Genomic DNA, 26,716 nt, shown 5'->3' on the forward strand with positions numbered 1-26,716 from the left:
AATTTAAAATATGAAAGGAAAAAAAGAAATATATATAATAAAAAGTATGAGATCCAAAAAATTATTGAGAGAGTTTTTTTTTTTTTTTTTTTTATAATAGAAGGATGTGTAAAATTTTTTACTTTTTAACATAGTAACGATATGGTAATGAAGAAACTCATCAAGAGGTTCTATAACTTTAGTTATGAATGCTTGAGCTATTAGCCACGTGGCACAATTAGCCTCATAAATATTTCACAAAAAGTTCAGTGGTAATGCGGAAACTGGAAAAAGTAGATAATAACATAATAAATCAAAAAATGAATTTAAGGGAAACCAGAGGAAAGAAACAAGGCGGTGAGTGAGTGAGGGAAAGCCCTTCCTGTGCTGCGGCTCATGGCAGCGATGTCGCTATGGTCTTCCGTTTCGTCTCTCCCGCTTCTTCGCAGACTCCCGCCTGCGCCGGAGAATCGGACGAATCCTTTTGCGGTCACCCTAACCCGATGCAGCTCGTCTTCTCGGCCATTCTTATTGAGGTCAGGCCATATAATTTTGTTTTTTTTAGAATTCTGGGGCGGTCTTTGGAAACTAGCTAAGATTTTATATCTTCTCTTTCATGTCTTCTCCATTACTATATCGACTAATAGTGGTTGTCAAACAAACTGTATAATAGACTAATTTTAGATAATATCTACTTAACCCTGTAAAACAGTGTTTCCCATTCTCCATGTGTGCATGAGATATTTTTTTTTAGTTGGCAGCAGTATCCAGCATGTGTGCATGAGAATTGGTCCTACAGATTGGGGATAAATAGCCAATATGTGTAATCATACATTAATTTCATGGAAATTCAATCTAATATTTTTATGTCCTGACTTTATATCAGGGTTACATGTCTAACAATGCCTATGCCCTTCTTGTTTACCATTGTTCCTAATGTTGCTAGTAGTTCCTATCTTCCTGTACCCACACATCCTCAATTTTGTGTTGCAGTTTCTCATTCCATAGCTTGCCAATGTCAACCTATTGTGGTATGATGTTGATCTTATTGCCAGTGGATTCCTGGACCTTCCTATCCTTCATCATCCACTATCATCCATAACCTGAAGGTTGACTTCAAGCAGCAAATTCTCCATAAAAGCAGTGTGGTTAACCCTATCAATCTCTTCTTACTGAAATGCCTCCACCCATCTTACCTCTTCACTAAGTTTGTGATCCTCCAAGAAGCATCACATTGTTAAAGATTCCCATGGTCTACCGCCTCTAGCTCCTCTCTCTAATAGGTTTTAATTTGAAGCATCTAGTGTCACTCTTCCTCGCCTTTGCTGTCACCATGCCTTTGACCTCCATGACAACAAGAGCTATGCCACCTCCTATTCTAGTGCTCCATCAAATCAAGAAGATCAGTAATGACTCATTCCTCTTGCTTCAAACCTAGTCTTGTTCTCATCCAAGAACTTCATCCTTTTGTACCTGTGGAACTAGCGGTAACAACTCCACAAGGAGCACCTTCCTGTAGTTCTCTGATTGGCTCCACATTAGTGGATGACAATTTCAATGGTCACATCCACCATTCTTATGTGTAATATTCAGCATTGCACGAGCCTGCTTGTGTATGTTTTTCTTCCATCATATTTGTAGAATCGGTTGGAGAGGCCAAATGGGTGTGTGAATAACCTCCAGCTAAATCACACTCTTTATTTTGAAGTTCAATGTTATTGGTAGTTGTATAGCGGAAATATAAACAAATAATAAAAAAGAATAACAATTGTTAACACTTCTCTTTATGTGGTTCAAAACCTTTGGTTTATACTCCACGGCATATAACTCGTTGGTGAATCTCTCTAACACTTCTCTTTTTCACAACTTTCTGGATGTAAAGAGACCTTTCACAATTCCTTTCTTACAATTAGTACAAGATGACAATACATGCAAGGAAAACAACAAGAAATACAATTAGGAAATAATACAAATTTGGTGTTCTTTGGATTTGCTTTCACTTCATTTCATTCCCTTTTTTACATATTATTAGCCTTCAAAAGCTACCTTTGCTTCCTTGTAGCTTTTAAGTTCTATTAGCATCCTTCTATTCTACATCAATCCTTATGACTCTTTTATTGAGTTGACTGTATACGCGATCGCTTCAACCTTATGTGTGACAATGAATCTATTAGTTAACTTTGTTTGCATCTAGTTGATTGTTCTGCCTAGCAATGAATACATTCGGTCAACTGCTCCCGTCTCTAGTAGACTAAAGTGTTGGAGCTCATAGATTTGTCATGATCATTTTTAAATTTCTTATTAAAACATCAATCAATTGTTGTAGATTGTGGGTTGTCAACTGAGTCATAAAGAGAAATATTCTATTTGTTGCAAATGATCTTGAATTGATTGTCTAGTTGACTCTCATAATGTACTACTATTAACTCTAAAGTTGAGTTGTCACATAAGACAAAATTTCGCCAAAACTCTAAGTATAGATCACTTGCATATTCTCATCTCACTTAAACTTCTTGCCAAGAGATCATGCCTTTTGTTCTTCCTTGGCTTACTAAGAGACCTCGCCTTTGCGACTTTCTTGCCAAGAGGCCTCCCCTCTGCGACTTCCTTGTCTTGCCAAGAGGCCTCACCTCCATGATTTCCTTTGCTAAGAGGTCTTGCCTCTAGGATTTCCATTTCTAAGAAGTCTCGCTTTTATGACTTAGTCATTTACCAAGAGGCCTTGCCTTTGAACTTCCTTTTCTTTGCTAAGAGGTCTCACCTCTAGAATTTCATTTTTTTCTTGATATCCAATCAATTATAACCTAGCAAGATTTCCATTTGCTAAAAATACAGTCAATGTTGATTCACTTAGACTTCCACTTGCTAAGCACTCAATCAACCTTGATTGTTGATACTTCTCTAATTGCCAAGTGTCTGATCAATCTTGACCTACTTAGACTACTCAACTGCCAACACTTGTTGAACTTCTAGAATGCTAACACCTTTTGAACTTCTTTGATTGTCAAATATCCGATTAACCTGGACATATTTAACAATCAAAATTCTAATTTAGATATTTAGATTAAATATAAACCTTTAACCAAATATTACCTTTGTCGATCTCGATCACTTTAGCGTGATTGTACCAACAATGAGTGATTGTACTAGTAATGTTCCTAGTCATCTCTTGGTCAGGTTCGACCACTTAGGGCACGATTGCACCAACAACATCATCCACTATTATCTCCATGTGACCTTGCTAATGGAGTTCTCTTCTTGTACTTTGATTGCCCAACAAACTTACTAGGCTACACTTGATCTATATAATATCTCTATCACATTCTATCATATGTTTTTTCACTCATTTATTCAATATTTGGTTACAAACATCCGTCTTCATCCTTCAACCTTAGAGAACTTTGAGCATATATTAGTCGAGGACATAAATATAGGCATTTCTAGTCAACTTCATCCCTGGTCATTTTGCACATCAAGGCTAGACATTTTGTCTAGACTTTTGTTGGTGGTCTTCTATCTATTGCCAACAAAAGTCAATTGAAGCTTCAAACTTGGGACTCTGATTCAGTTTCTTTTTTGGGTTTGGGTTTTAACTTGAACTTGTACATTGTTTTGACTTCATCATCTTTACTTGCAATTAAAGCTATACTTTTCTCCTTCTGATAAAGATTAATGCTCGTATAATTCGAAATCATTGGAAAAATCTAATTTAATTAAGGAAAGGTCCTTCGATATTTTATAAGCATCTACCATAGATGCCCATAAAGTTGTCCTAAGGAATTCTTTAAGAGTGTACCTTATCAAATTGTGATTCACGATTTGTTCTTTGATTGTGTGGATTCCGTTAAGGATTTACTTGAACCTATTATGGAATAGGCTAACTGATTCACCTTCCTTCATCATGATGGTATGAAGTTTACTTAGCAGCTGGTCCTTTTTAGCGGTTCTTGAATTTGTTGAACCTTTGTGAAGTTCAATGAGTTTTTTCCAAAGCTTTTTAACACTGCCAAATGGTCCAACCTTAGTCAGTAGTTCCTGAGTTAGACCACATTGCAGTGTTGTTGTTGCCCAATTCAATGCAAGGGCAACAACAATTGAAAAGTGATGAAAACTGGTTACCTCGTTATTTGACGTGAGTTGAACTACATTGCGAGTTCACGCTACTTCTCTAGTGATGAAAACTGGTTAGCTCGTTATTTGAGTCTCTTGGTAGGTCAAAACCTTGTCATTTGAGTCTCTTGGTAGGTCAAAACCTACTTTGATTATTATCCAATTGTTGATCTCATTCATGAGATAATACTGTATCCTTCATTTCCTCTAGGCGAAATTGTTGCCATTGAAAAGAGGACGGGTTGTACGAAAGCCTTTATGTAAAGCCATTAAGATAAAAAATCTCTAAGATTTTGACAAATCTTGGGTAAGTAGCACAAATTTTTTTTTTCAAGCAAGTGGTTAAGTTTGATTAGGTCTAAGCCAAGGATGAGGTTTGGTTTAAGTTAAGCTTGGTTGAGATTAGGGTTAGGACTTGGCTCGGGCTAGGCTTGAATTATAATTTATTATAAAATTTTAATTATGGTTTGATCTGACTCAAAATGCAAATTTGACCTTCGGTTAGATTCGAATTTTGCATTGGGTTAATCAAACGACTATTTCATAAACCAATTCCTGGTCGTGGCAAGTCACATGGGCACTACTTTGGACCATGGTTTAAAGTGCCGTGCCGTGCCGAGACGGTCGAAATGAGCGAAACATCTCGTTTCACTCGACGACCGGCACCGGCACAACCCGGCACCAAACCCATGACAGCTGCGACGTGTTGCGCGACCCGTGGCCGCAGCGGAGGGGTCGCTCGACCTCGCAACAACAACAAGAGGATCACATAACCCTTTTACTGCCGCCACGGAGGCGTTGTGCGACCCTGCGGTGGCTACAGAGGGGTCGCACGACCACCGTGGTCGTGCTGGAGGAGTCACACGATCTTCGCGGCCATGACTGAGGGGTTGCGCAACCCCACGGTACAGCCGAAGTAGCGTGAACTTGCGAGTAGTATCGGATTTCGAATTTTTTTAATTAAACTTAGGTTAATTATTTTAATCAACTCCTAGTTATGATGGAGATAATCTAAATAGGCTTTATTAAATCCTCATAAAATTTTTATTTATTTGTTATCTATTTTTATATCTTTTTATTTTTTTAAAGATTATTTTTTATATTGTTTATTTTTTAAATATTTAGGTTAAATATTTTATTTTTAATTAATATATTTTATATTTAAAAAATACCGAAATTATATCGTTCCGGTCAGAATCGAAACCTCGGTACGGTCGAAATTTTAAACCTTACTTTGGACAACAATTTCCTTACACCAATCCGATAAAAGATTCAACATGCTTAAACAAACTTAATTACAAAATCCTAATCTAATTGGTTTAGAATGGTGTGAGTTACACCTAGTAGGATATGTCTTATCCACAGCCTAGACATGCACCTAACTAAGCATCCTTAATGTACTATCACCTCAACCCACTTTGATACTAATTTGTAGGAGCATTTATACGCTAGAGAGGGGGGGGGGGACATCATATAAAATTTAAGACTTGATAGTAACCAATTCTAAGCCAATAAACAAAGCACAAATATGCTATGGAAATGAAATAAATGCTTTGACATAAATACTAACTTAGTTAATCAAAACTAAACTATCTAACCCCAAGATTAACAAGCAATATCTAATAGAATACCTAGCAATTTAACATGCAAAATCTAATAAAATACTTAACAAGATTAGCATGCAAGATCTAATATGACAAGATTTAGATTAAAATAAAAATAAATTCTTATTAAAAACTCTCCTATATAGAAAGCTTCTGGAGGCAGAGAAACCCCTTTAATAAGAATCGAGAAGTAATCTCTACATACTCCCCCTTGATTAAGAGGTTACTGTTGATACGACATCGAATTCTTTCGGATGCGGGCTCGCCGGTTGCTGTTGGACAAAGATTGACAATTTGTTTTGCACAGGACGGCAGAGTGGCTCGAGCATATGAATCCATTAGACATCCAGTGTAAAGAAGGTATGAGAGGCTTACTTGCAGCCTAGTTATGCTACCACTTGCTGGATGCTCGCCTTGGGGCGTCTTTGCACTAAAGATAGGCAGGAGTACATGGAGCATAGGTAGTGCGCACACGCAGGTGCATTTGTTTTTTTGGGTGCTCCCCTCTGAGTTATGAGGGAGGGTCAGAGATTGGGTTTATATGCGGCAAGAGATGTCCATTTTTAGACGGGCTCTAAGAGTGTTTGGGAGATATTACGGTGGGAATAGGGTATTAACGAAGACTCGACACTTGGCTTTGTCTTCGTTAATACACTATGTATGGAGAGCTTGAAATAAATGTATCTATGAGGATGAACAATTGAATGTTGAGCGGAGTGTAAGTATACATATGTACGGGGTCTTTAGGGGTGTACTCTGATTTGATGTTGTGTCAGACATAAGTATCCGCTATATACCATTTTTTGTACTCTTGTCCTATGATATGATATATTTTCTTATACAAAAAAGGGAGTTTAAGCACAATAATAAAAGAATGTACGACAACTTTAAAGAGAAGGAAGTTACAAAAGGGGGGGGGGGGGGGAATAGCGTGTGTCGCTTTTTCACGTCTTTCGAAACTTAGAGAGAGCATGTAGTGGAAATAAAGAAAACAAAAACAAAGCTAACACCTTTCTTTTTACTTGGTTCACGACTTGTGCTGCTAGTCCAAGGTCCGCGATCGTTGATCACTTTTGTTGGGCAATCCACTATCAATTCGTCGTTTACAAAAGATTAGGAGCGGTAACAAGTTTCCCTGCATTATAAAACACATACGAAAAAGACAAATGCAATAATAAAATTATAATGACAATATTGAGATGTGGACTTCTATGCATTTGTCGGAGTAGTGTCTTGGCGTAGCGTTGGTGTTTTGGGAGTGATATAGCAGTTTGAGCACTTAGAAGCTTGATTGAAGTTGTATTGAACCCTTGGTCGAAGGTGCTTTTTATAGGCCATTGCAGGCGCTCGGACCAGCTCCAGGAGCCAACATTGAGGTCTATTCAATCCACCTTCGAGTTATCCAACTCCGACGGGATCACTCTTGGTGCTTGGACCGCTGATATGGCTGCACTAGGGCGTAGCTCTATCCGAGTCACTATTATTCCTTCCTAGGCACATGGATCCCTTCGGGCGTTTGGAAGCTGACATGCACCGGCCAATCAGAGCGTGCCAACTCAACTGCACACGTGGCTGGATTTGGGCCATTCCGGGTGCCTAGATCTCTTCTGGGCACTTGAATTCCTTCTGGGAAATCCCCTGACTCCGGCCACTTTCTTGCATCGCAGAGTTAGCATAACAGACATAATAATAACATAAAAGTATAAATAATTTGACAGTCTCGAGATTGTCTGGTCCTGACTTTTGGATTTTATGTGAAATCCTAGGTTGGACCGACACCTATTGTTTCCTTCAAGGGAACACGTCCTCACTTCTCTGTGGAGAAGTTGCTTGACTTGCTAAACATTTGGTCCTCCAGATCTGTTTGGATTTTGTGCTTGGCATTTGATCCTTTGATCCCAGGGCTTCCTCTCGATGTCCGGTCCTCCAGACCCATCAAACTACTAGACGTTCGGTTTTCCAAATCCCAGTTCCACATACTAGGACTTCTTTGCCTAACCGTAACTGCGATTTTCCCTTTGCGTAATATTCACTAGGACTTTTGCTTACTTAGTATCTAGTCAACTTGACCTACTAGGACTTTTTGGTTGAACTACTTGCACACTTAGTCAACCTTATTAGATTATTATGAAACTTAACTTTGAACCTTTGCCAATATTAAAACCTAGGTTCAACTATCTGGTGATCCTGCACCAACAGATCTTTGAAGAGCATGTGTTAGTACAAGGAGAATAAGAGCACTTTAGAAGAGAGAGTGACAAAATTTCAATGTCTGAAACAAGTGCTTCGAGTCTTCATTTATAGAACTCAAGTCAAACATTGATCTAGCACTATTCCGATCGATTGGAATCTTTTCAGTTGCTTGAGGCATGCTGATGTGGCTACAAGGAGAATAAGAGCACTTTAGAAGAGAGAATGACAAAATTTCAATGTCTGAAACAAGTGCTTCCAGCCTTTATTTATAGAACTCAAGTCAAACATTGACCTAGCACTATTCTGATTGCCTAAGGCATGCTGGCGTGGCTACAAACTTTATCCGTGTTGATAATGATTCAGTGAACTCTGATTGCTTGGATTTGTTTCAGGCGCTTGGAGCATGGTCAAGTGTCTATCTTGTCGGTCTCCTGAAAGCTGCTTCAGTCATCTAAACCATCGAGGTTGCCCACACCTCTCTCCGGTTGCTTAGAAGTTCTTCCGTTAGTTAGAACTTATCCCCCCCAGTTGGTCACCAGAATCCCATCCGTCTAGAACCACCAAATAGCTTCTTGCGATAAAGAGTTGGCATAAAAATAGTGGTAGTGAAAATACTAAGTTTAGAACAACACCCATTGCTTTAAAACCTCCAGGACTTTAACCTTTACCAATGTTAAGCCGACCTATCTGGACTTCCATTGCTTGGTTACCAACAAGGACTTGCCACTGCTAAGACTTCTGCCTAGTCCCACTAGAACTTCCATTGCCTAGTCCTACTAAGTTTTGCCATTTCCTGGTTTTCAATCAGTTCTTTGTATCTTGTCAAATTGCTTGCACCTGCAAACTTGATAACCTTGTTAGATCACAAACAAATTTAACTTTAAACTTAACCATACATCAAAATATAAGTTTGGTGCTCCTAGCACCAACACCAACATCTAAAATGGCAAACATAAACCCAAGATTAGCATGCAACCAAATTAATGTAGCAGACCTTAATCTACTATAGACTATGAGCTGCAATTGTGACTCCATCTATGTGCCACAATGCTCTACAATCATGACGACAATCAACAACAATTATGACAAGGGAAAGGAAGGTCATTGAGTGTTGTTTCTACAATGGAATGCAAGGTCTCACAATTGGAAGGGCTGCTGCTCGCATAAGAGAAGATGGAAGATGCTCGCATTGTCCAAGCATTGCTGCTATAGTTTAGGGCTACTAGTACTTGGTAGTTGATATGCCTGGGAGAGAAGAGCAAGTCATTTCATTCAACAAGGGACTCCATGGAGATGCCATGCCCGAGGGAGGGTGTGGCTTCAATGCTACTTGTTGAGGCAGCAAAACTCCAACTAAAAGGACTCAACCTGAACCGAACTGGTTCAAGTTGGCTCAACCATAAAATCACTAAAACAAGTCTGATTTGAGTCTTGGTTGAATCCAAAACAAACCCACTTAGCCCAATTCTTAAAATAGTTTAATTCACCTCTAATTAACTTCAAATGTTATCCAAACACCTCAAAATCAGCCTTTAAAGTGGTTCAGTCATAATTTAAACAACTCAATGTTAAATGACCCTAACTACAACTAATTAGCTACACTTCATATAGACGTCAGAATATTACATGCACATATAGGTATTTATTCCTTGAAAATTACCTATATAAGTCTGAGGTATTTTAACTTGTATGTCTGATAAAACTAAAGAGTGGTCAAGCTACACCAAATGGCTATTTTGGAGCATGCATCTAAAGTGTTTAATTACTTGTGTAGTATCAAGAAAATTGTTTGATTTATCAATTAACGATTCCTGCCAAAATTGATTCCAAGGATATCAGGTGATAGGAGTCATTAGCAATGTGGTGGATAACTACATATACAACCATAATATACAAATATTCTTGCATGCTTTTTAATTAAAATCCCATTTAATTCATCCTATTTCAAAACTTTGCCTGCTGACCTGGCACTATAATGAGTAAAGTTGAGGAATTCATTTTAGGCGCATTAGTTTGAACGTACATATGTCACCTCTTCAAATAGCATTCCACGTAACCATTATATTAATACCTCCTTTTATTAACACATACTGACATTCATTTTAATATTAATATTGATTATTTATGGGTCCCACTATCCCTTTATTCATCTTTATTCTTTATATCTAAAATTTATTTATTTTTTTTAAAATTTTTTTATATAAAATCCGCACATTAACAGGGTTCAAAGAATTGAACGTTGTTAATATGTGGATGTTATAACACCCATCTACATTGGTTTGTAACACCATTTGAGTGTTATAACACCTATATATTAATATCAATGTGGATGCTCTTAAAAAAAGATGAAAGAGGCCAAAAAAAAACTTGGGTTGCTACAGAGTGCGAAACTGGGGAGAGAAAGGTGCAAATGATTGTAGAAGTTTAATGTAGAGCATTTTTTTTTAGGATGAATGAGAGAATTAAATAAGAGATTTTTTGTGGAAGTTTCTCTTATGGATTTGACCCTGTTTAGACTTAAACCATGTTATTTAATTATGGTTATTAGAAAATTTATTGATGCGCACCCACATATTATGAGTTAATGTTTGTTATTCAATTTTTGCATGAAACTAAAAGTTTACCAGTAACTCTAACTTTCAAGCCAAGTTGCAATTACACACTATTCTGTTGATGGGATATTCATCTTGTTTCTTCATGTTGACCCAGTTTTAGATGCAGTTATGCGACACCAAACACAGTGGAAGATTCGTCATCAGTGCCAATTGATGTTTCTGCTCTTGTAAAAACAGAGAAGGTATGCACCTAGAAGGTGAAATTTTGTATGTTTGGACAGACAGACTTATGCTTTTATTATTTTTTTCTTTTGAAAATTAGATTGTTGTCTTGGGTGGCACTGGATTTGTTGGTTCTGCTATTTGCAAAACAGCAGTATCCAAGGGAATTGAGGTGGTCAGTGTAAGCAGGTGCATGCAGTGTGCAACATATTATGTTGTTAGAATTATGCTTCACTTTCTTAACTGAACTTGTATGAAGAAAATCTTGTTATTTTCAGATTAGGGAGGCCTTCATACACAGACTCTTGGGTTGATCAAGTTAGATGGATTGCAGGCATGGTTCTCCTTCATATTTTAGCATGTTTTAAATCTCTCATACTTCCGCAACATCATTGTCAAAAAAGCTTCAGATAATCTCTCTCTAGTACCTAAGTGCATTAGTTGTTTTCTTGGAGAATCCAATGAGTTATGGTTTCAAGTGTCAGTCAACATGGTTGAAATGAATAGTTCTGGCCGAGTTATATGATATCGAGCGTAGGAATATTGATTTTCCATGATTCATCCTTTAGTTTTATCTGCCAATCATTGAGAGGATATGAAACAATGAAAAGAGGGGAGAGGAAGAGGAAATGCACAAATAATAATAAAAAGAGTGATACTAGAGTTTAGAGAAATGAAGATTTATCTATATGTTTTACCTACCTATTCCCATTCGAGTCTCAACTATATTAATTCAATTTCAATATTAGATATAATGGGAGCATTATTTAATGACTTAAAAAATTATGATTATGTACTTAGGCGACTAATAAATGCTTTAGGTAATGTGAGACTGATAGATATGCACATTAATCGAGGAAGAGACAAAGAAGACTCGGTTAATAATAATATAATAGGATCGAATTCATTTAAATATAAACGAGGATATAGTAGGATTTAGGAGGATTCATATAGTCTAATTAGCTCATTAGTAGGATGAAGGCTTGATTGCTGTTATAATTTTAGCATCTCAGAAAGATGGATGTTACAACAACTAATGTTTCCATTCCATGTATATGTATGACACTTATTTTTAGTATTAGAAATCATTAATTTTATATTTTATAACTTTTTTCTCCTAAATTATAATTCAATTGACATTATAAATACTATAGGCTTCTATTATAGGTTGACAAACAAACTACTAGAAAATTATGGAATTATATTTGAGATGGTCTTGAAATGTTTTGAAGCATGCCAAGTGTTAGCATAGTATTGAATCGTACCATTTTGATGGAAATTGAAACTTCAACATGAAACAACATTTTAAACCTTGCTCTTCTAGATTATTAGTAAACCAAATCGTAAGAACAGTAAAGCCTGACAATGAATAATCTACAAAAGGAGGAAATTTAAATTCTTGGTTCGATCAAAAAGGAAACATGTGACACCAAAGGGAAAGGAGTTGTCTATTCTTAATGCACATGAGTGTACTTCTCCCCTTTTTTGTAAATGGATGTTCATAGTGAGAAGAAAGTGTTGGGTTTTTCGGGTCGCGATGAAACCAAACTGTTTCATGTGACACCAAAGGGAAAGGAGTTTGGTTCTTGATGAAACCAAACTGTTTGATTGCATCATCGAATCGAAGATTCCAGCTCCGAGAAGCTTGCTTTAGTCCATAAATGGACCTATGCAGTTTGTATACTCTGCTAGTATGCTGTGGATTTACAAAACCCTCAGGTTGTGTCATGTACACATCCTCGAGCAAGTTTCCATTCAGAAACGCGGTTTTGACATCCATCTGCCATATCTCATAGTCATGATAGGCTGCAATAGCAAGCATGATCCGAATGGACTTAAACATCGCTACTGGAGAAAAGGTTTCATCATAGTCAATATCATGAATCTGCTTGAAACCTTTAGCTACCAAGCGACCCTTATAGATAAGTCTATCCATGTCAGTCTTTCTCTTAAAGACCCACTTACACCCAATGAGTTTTACCCCTTCAGGTGGATCAACCAAAGTCCATACTTGGTTGGTGTACATGGATTCCATTTCGGATCTCATGGCTTCTAGCCATTTCTCGGAATCTGGTCTCATCACAGCTTCCTGATAGGTGGTAGGCTCATCCTCTATGAGCATAACGTCATCATGGTCAGACAAGAGAAATGAGTATCTCTCAGGCTGACGACGTACCCTATCAGACCTGCGAAGAGGTATGTCTACTTGAACTGGTTGTTGTTCCTCAACTCCTTGTAGAACAACATCATCCACAACACTTTGTGGTTCAGTTCAATTTCCATCGAGGCATCAGTGCTATTGTTCGCATCTTGAACTTCTTCAAGATCGAACGCGCTCCCACTAGTCTTTCTAGAAACAAAGTCCCTTTCTAGAAAGACCCAAGTCTTTGCCACAACTACCTTGTGCTGACTGGGAATGTAGAAGTAATATCCCTTAGTTTCTTTGGGATATCCAATGAAAAAGCACTTGTCGGATTTGGGTCCTAATTTGTCTGAGATTTGACGTCGAACGTAAGCCTCAAACCCCAAATCCTCATGAAAGACACCTGGGCATCTCTCCCAGTCCATATCCTATATGGTGTCTTTATCACGGCCTTGGATGGAACTCGGTTGAGTATGAATGTCACGCCCCGAGGGAGTCCCTGTCCGAAGAAATTTCGGTAGCACCTCCCCTGTACAGGTGACAATCTGAAGCAATTCTACATACAAAATATACATCAGCCACAAGCGGCTGGAATATACACACAACCACGCAGTTTATATCATCAGCCCACTCGGCTGGAACAAAATAAACAACCACGCAGTTATATATATATTTAACAGCCTACACAGCTGTACTAAAACCAAAAACACAGCGGAAAAAGACAACACATACAACCCAAAACGAAAACTGCTAGCCGGCAAGGCTTACACAATAAACAAAGCAACATTTCCAGAAACAAAACCGGAACACATAACCAAAAACTCACATATCATATACCATGATAAAACAGCAAAAAGACAGCGACATGTCTTCTGATGTGACGCGGGGACCAGCAAACAGGATGCTCCAAGCGACACCATAAATAACCTGGTACCTGAAAAAATATAGTATCCACGGGGGTGAGTTCAACAACTCAGCGAATACCAATAGACATGCCTAGTAAGATATATCTAACAGCAATCAACATGGAATACAGCTTTCGAATAATATATAGGAAATATACAAACTGAAAAGTAACCAAGGAAGCTGTACTCACCAAGAACTCCTATCCTGAACTAAAGGGTCATCAAACCGATACGCAGTATGTCTCCTGTATGCATGTCAAACAAATGCATCCACCAAAATGCAGCATATAAGTGCAGCAAACACAAGCAAATAAATACAATCAATGCATGTGATGACCGTGCACTCTAACATTACTGTTCCTGAACAGTGACCGAGTGGACGGAATGCTGTCGGAGTACTCCTGTCCTCTGACCCCAAATCATAAATGGGGGATATCTCTGCCGGCTACCACGCTGAGTCACCTGACCAACGGAGCCAAACAAAGCCCACCGTCTGCCGGCTACCACGCTACTATACTAAATGCCAGCGGAGCCAAACAGAGCGGAACTGTCTGTCGGCTATCACGCTGAGTCACCTGACCAACGGAGCCAAACAGCAGAACCGCCACACACCTGCCTGATAAACCACTAATCCATGAGTGGTGGTGTGTGCAGTACATGTAACTGGCGATGGGCTCAACCATGGTGGAGCCGACAATCGCACAGCATGCAATCATGATGCATGACACTAAGCATAGCAAAACTGATCAACATAACCATATCCATATATATAAAATGAGTACTGTAAAATCGATGGTCACATACCAAGATCTAGAGTACACAGGTCAGATAGAATATCAAAAACCTATGTCCTGAACATAATAAGTATGGAATATCTTGATCAGCATAGAAAAATCCATATATACATAATATGGGTACCACAGTATCAGTAGGTCAAATCCACGGATCTAGAGTATACAGGTCCTCTATGGTATAACAACCTAGATCCTAAACATATCCCCCTTCCATAGCATATGTACCAACAATATGCACAGATCAAAGCCACAAGGTCTAGGTACACGAATCATATATGATATACCAATAGAAATACACAATCCAGGCATGGCATAAAAACCTAAGTATCAGATAATTTGGATACACATGCCAGAAACAAAAATCCAGAGCCTAATCCTAACCTCAGTAAAGCATAGTATGTCACTCTAGAAACTAAGATACTCATGGCAACAAATCACGAGATATAAGCACGGATACATCACAGGCGACAAACCTAACATGCTATGGATATCAAACAGTGACATACCAAAGGCAAACATGTTCATTGCTTGTAGTTATAAAATACTATGCATATCCAAATGACAATATCATAAAAGATAAGTCAAGAGGTACCCGCCTCAAAATAACAAGATCCAAATCGGTCCAAATCCGCCGTCGAGATGCTCGTCTCGCGTCAAAGTCCTGTGATATCAATGTGTATATTTTTTTTTTAGCTACAATCCAAAGAAATGGCTAATTAAAATCCTTAAGGCTAAATTAGGGTAAACCCTAATCAACCTAACCATCCAGTATAATTCACCTACAACCGAAATAATCATACCTAAAACAACATGTATCAAGAACGTGCCAACTCAACCACACTCCAAACCCTTACCTTAGGGTTGTTGGACCAAAGACTTTGCTGGAGACAGAGGTTGCTGCTCAAGCAGGAAACTCCACCGACTGTCCAAGCAAGAATCAAGAACTGAGATCAACCACAGGAATCAAACCACAACCCTAATTTCCAAAATAACCTGAGCACTTTACCTCTTCCTTTACTGCCTGCAACGACCAAGGACCGGACAAGGCTGCTGCTGGAACCCTAATGCCAGAAACTCAAGCCGATAACAAGGTGGCTACTGGCACTCGACGGCTAGCCGACCGACGCTAGATCATGAGGGCGGTGGCGAGCGAAGGACACTGTAGGAGGGTAGTGTCGGAGATAGCTAGGGCAGAGTGGGACGGCGGCGCTGCAAATCTAGGACACAGCGTTGCCCTGGTCCGTCGGCATCGGCTGTGGCGACCGGAAAACACAATAGGGCAAGGGAGGCAGCGACGCTAGGGCACAACCCAATCGACGTTGGCGTTGTTGGACGGCGTTGGCCGATCAACTCACTTGTGGCGTCGGCGGAGATGCTAGGGCACAGAGGAGAGGCCGGCGACACTGCGGTGGTCGGCGCTGGGGATTGCAGAGAGGCTAGGCTCGGCGCTGCTCGGCGTCGGAAGAAGGAGAAGAAGAGGAAATCGGCTGGGGAAGAAGTAGAAGGAGGAGGCGTCGACGCGAGGTGGTTAGGGCACAGTCGCGGCAGGGAAGAAATAGAAGCGTTCGACGAAAACAAGGAAGAAAGAAAAGAAAAAGAAAATAAATAAGTAAATCCAACTTTTCCTCGCTTAAATGGGGTAGCCTAAACAGGCTTTCCTTGGTCCTATTTTTATCCCCGTAAACTCGTCCATATGAGTTCTGAAAAATTCCCAGAAAATTTCTACAAATTTCAGAAAATTCCCTTATCATTATTCGCCATTTTTTCGGTATTTTACAATGAAAGCTGCCGTGTCTAAAGCATAACCCCAAAGGTATGTCGGAAGATCTGTGTGACTCATCATAGATCGCACCATATCTAATAGTGTACGATTCCTCCTTTCGGATACACCATTCCACTGTGGTGTTCCAGGAGGAGTGAGTTGGGATAGAATCCCACACTCAGCTAGGTAGTCACGAAACTCATGGCTAAGGTATTCTCCACCTCGATCGGATCGAAGTATCTTAATACTCTTGCCAAGCTGGTTCTGTACTTCATTCTTGAATTCTTTGAAATTTTCAAAGGATTCAGACTTATGTGTCATCAAGTACACATAACCATATCTACTGAAGTCATCAGTAAATGTGATGAAGTACCTATAACCGCCTCTAGCAGCGACATTGAAAGGGGCACATACATCACTATGTATGAGTCCTAACAAATCAGTCGCTCTCTCGCTGTGCCCACTAAAGGGAGTCTTGGTCATCTTGCCTCGTAGGCATGACTCACATATCTCATATGATTCAAAATCAAATGAGTCCAGCATACCATCCTTATGGAGCTGGGATAAGCGTTTGTCATTTATATGACCTAAGCGACTAGAGGTAGGTTTGGTTCATGTCATTTGACTTGAACTTGGTATTTATGTTATAGATAGGGCTCTCAAGGTCTAGAATATAGTGTCCGTTATCGAGGTGCACTACAATAGAACATATCGTTTAAATAGGCGGAACAACATTTGTTCTTTATAGTAACGAGAAACCTTTCTTGTCCAAACAAGAAACCGATATAATGTTCTTAGTTAATGCAGCACATAACAACAATCGACTAACTCTAGTACAAGCCCAGAGGCGGAGATATAAAGTAAGTCCCTATAGCAACAACAGAGGAACCCGTGCTCCATTGCCTACTCGTAGGTCCACCTCGCCCTGTCCTGCTATTTCTCAACGCCTGCACATCAGTACAAATGTGAGAAGCACATCCAGTATCTAATACCCATGATGTAGAAATAGATAGATTGACTTCTATAACATATATACTTGAAGTGGAAGTCTCACTTCGCTTCTTCTTAAAATCCTCCAAGTATACCTTGCAGTTCCTCTTCCAGTGCCCAGTCTGACCGCATTGGAAGCAGGTAGCATCCTTGGCGACCCCTCCTTTAGGCTTCAGTGCCTTGCCTTTGCCCTTGGCTTGGGACTTTCCCTTGCCTTTGGGCTTGCCCTTGCCCTTATGTTTCTGAACCATCAGAACAGTGTTGGGCTTAGCCTTCTTAAGGTTTAGCTCAGCAGTTCTTAACATGCTAAGCAGCTCGGGCAGTGGCTTGTCAATCTCGTTCATATTGTAGTTTAGAACGAATTGACTGTAGCTATCCGGCAAGGATTGCAAGATCAGGTCAGTAGCCAGCTCTTGGCCAAGAGGGAACCCCAACCTTTGTAGGTTCTCTATGTACCCAATCATTTTGAGTACATATGGGCCTACTGGAGTCCCGTCTGACATCTTGCATTGAAACAGTGCCCTTGAGATCTCAAATCTCTCATGCCTCGCTTGACCTTGATATAGTTGACGAAGATGTTCAACCATATCGTAAGCGCCCATTAACTTGTGTTGCTTCTGAAGCTCAGAGTTCATGGTCGCGAGCATTAGACAAAACACATCTAATGCGTCATCTTGATGCTTCTTGAAAGCATCTCGGTCAGCTCGCGGGGAAGTGGCAGGAGGAGCATCCGGAATGGGCTGCTCCAGAACGTACAGTTTACGTTCTTGGGTGAGAACTATTCTCAGGTTCCTGTACCAGTCCAGGAAGTTTGCTCCGTTGAGCTTGTCCTTCTCGAGGACAGATCGCAGGGAGAAGGTGTTCGTGTTCGACGTCATGACAATTCTACAACAGATATAAATACAGAAATAAGTATCATATTCTTAATCATTTAATTAGGCCTTTAACTAAATGATGCTCCAACTGAATTTTATAATTCATGTGGGACAAGATCCACATCATACTAACCCTTGAGTTAGCTTTGGCTAATACGCCCAAGACTTAGTATGATCGGTAGGTAACGATTACCAATTACATCTCTATGCAACTCTTGTTTATAGGATAAAATCCGCATTTATATTAAAACTCGAGTTAGCTTTGGCTAATACGCCCGAGAGTTAATATATATGTGATTTTGACCTAACTTTCCAACCGTTGGAAGAATGCCTATAGTTATACTCGATCCAACCGAGTTAACTAGGAATACTCAATCTAATTGAGTTTGTATTCACCCATGCGTTGATAGGCGGGACCAAGATTGTCCCTCCGTACCCTACCAAGATAGTATGTGTTGCTCTGCTTTGGCAGATTCAACAACAGCATGCGATCGAGGTAGTGGTAGGTATCACGGCATGGTAGGCATTACGAGTTGACGCGTTTTAGATCTAATCTAAACGATGATACGTATCATATACTCGATAGATCTAATCTAATCGAAGGGTGCATCATGTGCACGACTTAGATCTAATCTAATCGTTAGACACTAATTAATTACTTAATTAACTAGCATGCATCACATACACATAAAAGCAATTAATTAAATTAATTTGTGATTTAGTCATGACCCTACTACGATCTTCTCAAGCCAATGAGAAGATCGGATGGTTAACCTAAGGTCAACAGCTTCTCAAGCTTCTTCCTTTGACCACCTTGTGTTGCTCGCGCTCTCCTCGTAACTCCGTCTCGTGTGGACCTTCCACCGCTTCAAAATTACATTATAATTTTGAAACTCGAGTTACATTCGAGTCTAAATCTAATTTACAACCAGAATATAAGAGAAAGGCACGACGCGCAGGTCGCGAAAATAAAATAAAAATAAAATACAAGCACGCACATTACATAACGGCACGCAGGCCGTATTATGAATTACAACACAATTGTCCAATCGAATTGGGTCGTTGGGCCATGACTATCACATAAATAATATATAATTCAAAATTATTTATTTTTCATAATTTTCTGTAATTTTTAATAATTTTACAGATTTTATGAGTAAATTTTTCCCGGCGATCCCGATTAGCGATTTCGGGCGCAATCGCGGAGCAAATCCCCTTGCGGGGTTAGGGGTAGTACCCCTACCCGCGATCTAACCATCGCGAGTTGCTCCTAAGCGATCCAAGAGCGCCTTAGCCCGCTGTCCCAAAAGATTTTGGGTCGAAACATTACCGTTTTTGGAAAAACTTCTCGGTAGTCGAAGCCTACAAGTGCCGAAACACTTGTGCTTCGCTTCTACGAGAAAATTACCCATTAAAACTATAAAAACATGAATTTACAGAAAGTTTATAGATCTATATTTTTCATACCACCGTTGGGTTTTTCGGGCCGCGAAAATCGCGTTTTCGCGTCGCGGAAATCCCGAATCACCCTAGCCAACGGATCTCGTGCGAAGAAAAGATTTAAAACAAAATTACGAGTACGAGTTTCTCCTTAGATCTACTCCTAGATCTACATGAAAAGAGTTATACCTTTGAAGCGAAGCCCTTCGCGTTCCCGCTCGTCCAAATGGTGCCGGATCTCAAGAGTATCAAGATAGATACTCCTCTAGAAGTATCCACACGGACAACTTAGGTGGAGAAGACCTAAACAAAGGTGTGCTAGCACCTTGATAGGTCACGGCAAGAAGAGGAGAGGGAGAGGAAGAGAGCTCCAAGAGGAAGAAGAAGGAATAATGCACTTGAATGAGGAAAATCAATTTGATTCCCATTCAAAAGTGGCCGGGCACTTTCGAGTTGTGTAACTCCCAAAAAATTGCATTAAGTGCAATTAATGTGAAGTTATTAAAGAAAATGACTTTGTAACTTCCATGAGGTGACACCCATGATGATGTGGAGTAACATCATTGGTCCACATCAATGCCAACTCACAATGAGGTGGCATAAAGTCAAGTCAAACTTGACTTTTAATCTTCCTCTCAAGTCAAGTCAAACTTGACCAAATCTCTTCCATGGTTGATCTAATCTAACCATTTGATTCAAGCCAACTTAATATAATGAATCTAATTCATTAAATTAAATTGATTTAATGAGTCATAATCTAAATTAAACTCATTGAATACATAAATCCACTTGAGTCCAATTCAAGTTAGCCCAATTAGGATTACTCTTAATCCAATTTGATTCATCAAATGAATCTAATCCTCTTGGTTCATCATATGAACCTAATCTCTATCTAATTGTCCTTAGTGTGTGACCCTATAGGTTCTTGTAACGTTGGCAATGCCCTAAACCCATTTAGGAGCATAAGTAATGAGCGGTATCTAACAACACATCATTACTACCCAAGTTACACGAATGTTGAGATCCAACATCACCTTGTGACTACTAATTGTGACTCCTCACAATATATGACAAGTGTCCTTCTATCCTAGACATCTAGATTGGTCAATGTGAGACATAGACCGTGTCATCCTCTGACCAATCTAAATCTTGAACTCCAAGTAGACTCACTAAATCAAATGAGCTCAATATCCTATATTGACTCATTTGGGCATCTACATCACTCACATCACTCTGCATAATTTGTTATATACCCAGTAATCGCCTTTATAGTCCACCCAGTTACGGGTGACGTTTGACGAAACCAAATTACATAACTCTTTATATAGGGATCTATGGTGACTTCAGGTCTAAGGACTAGTAGTCATACTAATAGCCACATGAGAAAGTATATGACACTCATATAACGATCCATGATACTTTCTCATGGCGGGTCATTCAGTATACATTCTCCAATGTATACCCATGTGTCAACTTGATATCTCTATATCCATGACTTGTGAGATCAAGTCATCGAGTTGACATACATGCTAGTCTTATTGCATTAACATTGTCCCTGAATGTTAATACTCGACTAGGATTGATTAAGAGTAGTGTTCCCTATATCATCTCACTATCGGTTCAACTAACCGATTGATATAGGTGAGAACCGTCTACTCAAAGACATTATTATACTTAGTTTATTTGGCACCGATACAAGTAAGTATAATAACCAAAATCAAAATGCCTTTATTTATATAGAATATGATACAATAAGTCCAAAATACAATCATTAAATGATTGGCTCTAGGACTCTAGCTAACAGAAAGATGGTTGCAGAATAAGTAGGAAGGTGGACATGATATCACTTACTTTAGATATCATAGATATCTATTATACCACTACAAAAAAATAGCTTTTTAGGGACGAGTTTTGAGATGAATTTGTTAAAAAAATTTGTCGCAAAAAATTTTATGATAAATTTTGGAACGAAAATATATTCATCCCAAAAATGCTGTTGCTAAATTTTGGGACAAATAAATAATTTTCGTTGGAAATTTTTGCGACAAATTTTATTTTTTTGTCACAAAATTCATTGCAGATTTGCAACGAACATTAATTCGTCGCAAATTTCATAATCTTAAATCTGCGACAAACATAAAATTTGTCCCAAATTTGCAACGAAATTTTTCTTCGCAAAAAATATTACATAATTACAAATAACCATGGTAAAAAAAATCTTATTTTCATCACAAATTTGCGACAAAAACAGATTTTCGTTGCAAAACTGCAACAAATTCGCATATCTGCAACAAATTCGTCGCAAATATGCAACGAATCGTCGCATATCTGCAACGAATATGGATTCATCGCAGATTTGCGACAAATCTAGATTCGTTCCAGATTTGCGACAAATATGAATTCATCCTAGAAAATGTAGCTTTTTTCACTGTAAAGCTTGGCCATTTTATAAATTTGCAACGAATTTTGGGACGAATCTAGATTCGTCACAAAAGTTGTTCTTGTTGAATCGCGTCGGCCGGCTGGCTAGAAGGGGGGTTGAATAGCCTGAAAATAAAAAGCAAAACCTTTCTCGAACTTTCTTAAACTAACACTTGCATAAATTAAGAAAGTAATAAATTAAAAATTGAAAAAGAAGAGGCACCAGATGTTTACTTGGTTACAACCGGGGAGGTTGTTAATCCAAGGAAGATGTCGCACTAGAATATCTCCTTCAGGCGGAGAAACCTCTTACAGCAATGAAAGTGCAAAAGAAAGAAGCTAAACTACAACTGAAAACACACAAGTGTTGGAATTACAATTTCTGAGTTGATGAAAAGCTTCTGGACCAAGGTTGTATTTATAGCCTTGGTCGGGACGCCCTGGAGGATAAAACTTTATCCCCTAACGTTCAGATCGCGATTGACGCGTTCTGGTCAAAAAGTCAACTCCGAGTGCTCGGAAGGGTTCCAAGCGCCCACGAGGGAAAAGTCAACCCCGTTGACTTTTTCCAGCCCGGGTCTTCTGCTCCGGCTCCGTTTGCCTCAGATCGAGTCTTCCGCTCGCTTGGGTGATCTCTGTCATCCGGAATAGGGCTCACCCGAATCCAACTTCCGATCTTCTCGAGCAGGTTTCCGCTCCGGCTTCTCATCCCTCGGAATCGCCGCATACTTCCTTCCCGTCCGCTAGCGTACTCATCCGCAGTCTTCGTCCCTCGGTTGCACCCCGTGCCGACTGTCTCACTAGCTGCGTCTAGTGCTCCTCGAGCAATCTTCCGTTCCGGCTTCTCGTCCCTCGGAACCACCGCACGCTTCCTTCTTGTCCACCAGTGTACTCTTCCGCAACGCCTCGTCCCTCGGACGCACCACGTGCCGTCCTTTTCGCTAGCTGCGTCTTCCGCTCGACTACCTGTGCTCCTAAGCTCCTGCAGACTTAGACACAAGGTTAAAAACACACAGGACCTAACTTAACTTGTTGATCACACAAAAACAACCTTGGGGTTTCAACAATCTCCCCCTTTTTGATGTGAGCAACCCAAGTTAAGGTAGGAAAAATAAACTAACTATTTTTGCAATAAAGTGCAAAAAGATAGAAAAGTTAAATTTTGGTCTACCTCCCCCTAGACTTATACTTTTCCTTCTCCCCCTTTGATCACAAAAAAAAATGGGGTTCCGAAAAAATCTAAGGGTTTTTAATTTTTTTTTCTAACTTAACAAAAATTTTAAGTTGAATAAATTCTAAGTTAGAGAGTTTGTAATAATTTTCAACAAAAAATATTCTAAGTAGAACTTTAGGTACGAGAATTTTCTAAGAAAAACTCCAAAAATTTCTAAGTAAAGTTTTAAGTAACAAAAATCCCGACTTAGGAAATTTTGCAAAAATATTTTTGAAAATTTTTCTAAGTAAAGATTTTAAGCAAATATTTCTAATTTGAGAAAAACTTTTAACTTTTAAGTAAAAGTTTTACGCACAAAGAAAATCTCTAAGTAAAACACAACAACAACAATAACAACCAAGCCTTTTCCCAGTAGGTGGGGTCGGCTGTATGAATCCTTTTACGCCATTGAGCTCTTTCTTCTATTATATCATCATTTATATTTAAATAAATTTTATCTTGTTTTATTGTTTCTAACCAAGTCTTTTTTGGTCTTCCTCTTCCTCGTTTGATATGCATGTTTATCATAGTTTCACATCGCCTAACTGGAGCATTTATTGGTTTTCTAAGTACATGTCCGTACCATCTTAAATGTGTCTCTCGGAGTTTGTTCTCAATAGATGCAACTCCGACTTTATCTCTCTAATGCTCTCATTCCTTATTTTGTCCATCTTCGTATGTCCACACATCCACCTTAACATCCTCATCTCTGCAACTCTCATCTTATGCTCATGTGCTCGAGTTATAGTCCAACATCTAGCTCCATATAACATAGCAGGTCTAACAACGGTTTTATAAAACTTACCTTTAAGTTTAAGAGGTACTTTATGGTCACATAAAACACCCGACGCTCCCCTCCATTTCACCCATCCTGCTTGTATTCTATGTAAGACGTCTCTCTCAATCCCTCCATCATTTTATAAAAATGATCCTAAATATTTAAATCTTTCGGTTCCGGACAACTCGTTCTCTCCTATCTTAACAATTGTTTCATTACTTCTAATATTGCTAAACTTAAATTTCATATATTCTGTTTTTAATCTACTAAGCTTAAAACCTTTCCTTTCTAGTGTTTCCCTCCAAGATTCTAGCTTATCATTTACTCCTTCACGTGTCTCATCTAACAAAATAATATCATCTGCAAACAACATGCACCACGGTACTGTGTCTTGAATGTGCGTAGTGAGTTCGTCCATAATTAGTGTAAAAAGATAGGGACTTAGGGCTGATCCTTGATGTAACCCTATCTTTATTGGAAATGCTTCAGTTACTCCTCCTGAAGTCTTTACTCTGGTCGTTACATCCTCATACATATCCTTAATTAGTTCAATATATGTTACGCTAACACCTCTCTTTTCTAAAATTCTCTATATAATTTCTCTCGGGACTCTATCATAAGTTTTTTCTAAGTCAATGAATACCATGTGTAGATCTTGTTTTTGCTCCCGATATTTTTCAATTAATTGTCTAAGGAGATGTATAGCTTCTATTGTCGACCTTGCATGCATGAACCCAAATTGATTTTCTGTCATTGTTGTCTCCTTCCTTAATCTTTTTTCTATTACTTTTTCCCAAAATTTCATAGTATGACTCATTAGTTTAATATCCCTATAGTTTGCACAATTTTGTATGTCTCTCTTGTTCTTATATAAGGGAACTAGAGTACTTATCTTCCATTGATCAGACATTCTTTTCGTTTTCAATATCATGTTAAATAATTTTGTAAGCCATTCAATACCGTATTTCTCTAAGCACTTCCATACCTCTATCGGAATATCATCTGGTCCAACGGCTTTTCCATTGTGCATCTCATTTAAAGTTTGTTTTACTTCTGAAGTTTGAATTCTACGATAAAAATTAAAATTTCTATGCTCATTTGACCTAATTAAATTAGCTAAGTTAAGTTGGTCACCTAAACCTTCATTAAAAAGTTGATGAAAATATCTCTTCCATCGTTTTTTTATTTCTCCATCATTTACTAATACCCTATTACATTTATTTTTAATACATTTTATTTGGCTAAGATCTCTTGTTTTCCTTTCTCTCACTTTAGCTATTCTATAAATGTCTCTTTCCCCTTCTTTTGTATCCAATTTTTGATATAACCGTTCAAAAGTTTCATTTTTTGCTTCACTCACTACTTTATTAGCTTCTTTCTTGGCTATTGTATATTTTTTTAAGTTTTCCTCGTTCTTACAATTATATAATTTCTTATAAGCTATTCGTTTTTCCTTCACTTTCTCTTGTACTTTCTCATTCCACCACCAAGATTCTTTACTTAGTGGTGCATGTCCCTTTGACTCACCGAGTACACTCTTAGCTATTATTTTCAACTTTGATACCATCTTATCCCATGTTCTAAATTTTAGATTATTAGTTTTCCTATCATATTTGTTCTTATCTAACGTATGGTGTGAGAACTTTTTCCTATTTAACACTACACCCAAATTCTCATGGAGATGTAGCGGTCTGAGACGTTACAGTCAGACCTTGTAACGCGAACTCTTGTATATTTATCACTACACCCGAGTTTTGGAGATGTAGCGGTCCTTGCCGAGACGTTACAGTCGGACCCTGCAACGCGTTCCTTCCGGGGAACAACCTAGCATTAACACTATAGTTTAATGGATTCATTCATTTAATATTTGCCATAGTTTGACGCTGGCTGACAACTTAACGCAACCCTCCTCCTTTATCCGGGCTTGGGACTGGCCATGACCGGTCATCATGGGCGGAGTTAAAATCTCTAAGTAAAACAAATTTTGAAAATTTTAAAAAAATATTTTAAAACTTTTTAAAGTATTATTAAATTTTAATCTTAATGCTTTATCAGTTAATTAAACATTTTATTTTAATATTTTGACTTTCAGGTCGTGGCGAGGCACTAGACCTTCTTGGTTATTGGAGCAACAACCACTTCCTTAGACAAAGCCTCATAAAGAAATTTTAATGTCTAATTTTCTTGCTGAAAGCTCTAAATGTAATTAGTTTAAATTCAAGTCAGACAGGACTTTGGAGCCCAATATAGGTTCTAGCCTACTGGATTGACTAGAAATTTCTTAGGGATATTTTTCTTTGAAATATTTCTAATCTGTCCCTTATGATATCGAAAATACCAATTTAAATTGTTATATTTTCTAAAATATGTTTTATTTGAACATGCATGATTTTTTAGACTATTTATTTGCATTTTCAAATTATTATTTTCTGATTTCAATTTTTTATTTTCTAATTTTGATTTGTCTAAATCTTCTAGAGAGCAAGATTTAGCTAGTATTACTTTTAAATTTTTATTTTCTTTTTCTAACTTGTAACAATCTTTATTTAATAACTTTACAAATTTGAACATTTGGTCAGGTGGTAGGGAGCGTATCTGACTTACCGTGTCTCCTACTGATGCTCCCCCTGTTAAGTTGCTTTCTTCTGAAGACTCGCCTCCTTCATCGATGCTCTCGATGTTCATTGAGGATGAGCTTGCTTCGTCTTCTGGTAGATACTCAGCTATTAAGG

The 26,716-nt window shown here is 38.5% G+C and overlaps 1 protein-coding gene across 1 annotated transcript in view; it reads left to right on the forward strand.

Annotated features, from left to right (window-relative positions):
* Positions 1 to 296: 296 nt before the first annotated feature.
* LOC121980481 (uncharacterized protein At1g32220, chloroplastic-like) overlaps positions 297 to 26,716 on the forward strand; it is an 86,765-nt gene continuing 60,345 nt past the window's right edge. The window contains exons 1-4 of the mRNA XM_042532546.1: positions 297 to 515; positions 10,596 to 10,683; positions 10,764 to 10,852; positions 10,942 to 10,997. Of these exons, the coding sequence (XP_042388480.1) occupies positions 376 to 515; positions 10,596 to 10,683; positions 10,764 to 10,852; positions 10,942 to 10,997 (373 nt within the window). The 5' untranslated portion in view covers positions 297 to 375. The remainder of the gene's footprint in view (positions 516 to 10,595; positions 10,684 to 10,763; positions 10,853 to 10,941; positions 10,998 to 26,716) is intronic.

Source organism: Zingiber officinale, chromosome 5A, assembly GCF_018446385.1.
Source record: "Zingiber officinale cultivar Zhangliang chromosome 5A, Zo_v1.1, whole genome shotgun sequence".
Lineage (NCBI taxonomy): Eukaryota > Viridiplantae > Streptophyta > Magnoliopsida > Zingiberales > Zingiberaceae > Zingiber > Zingiber officinale.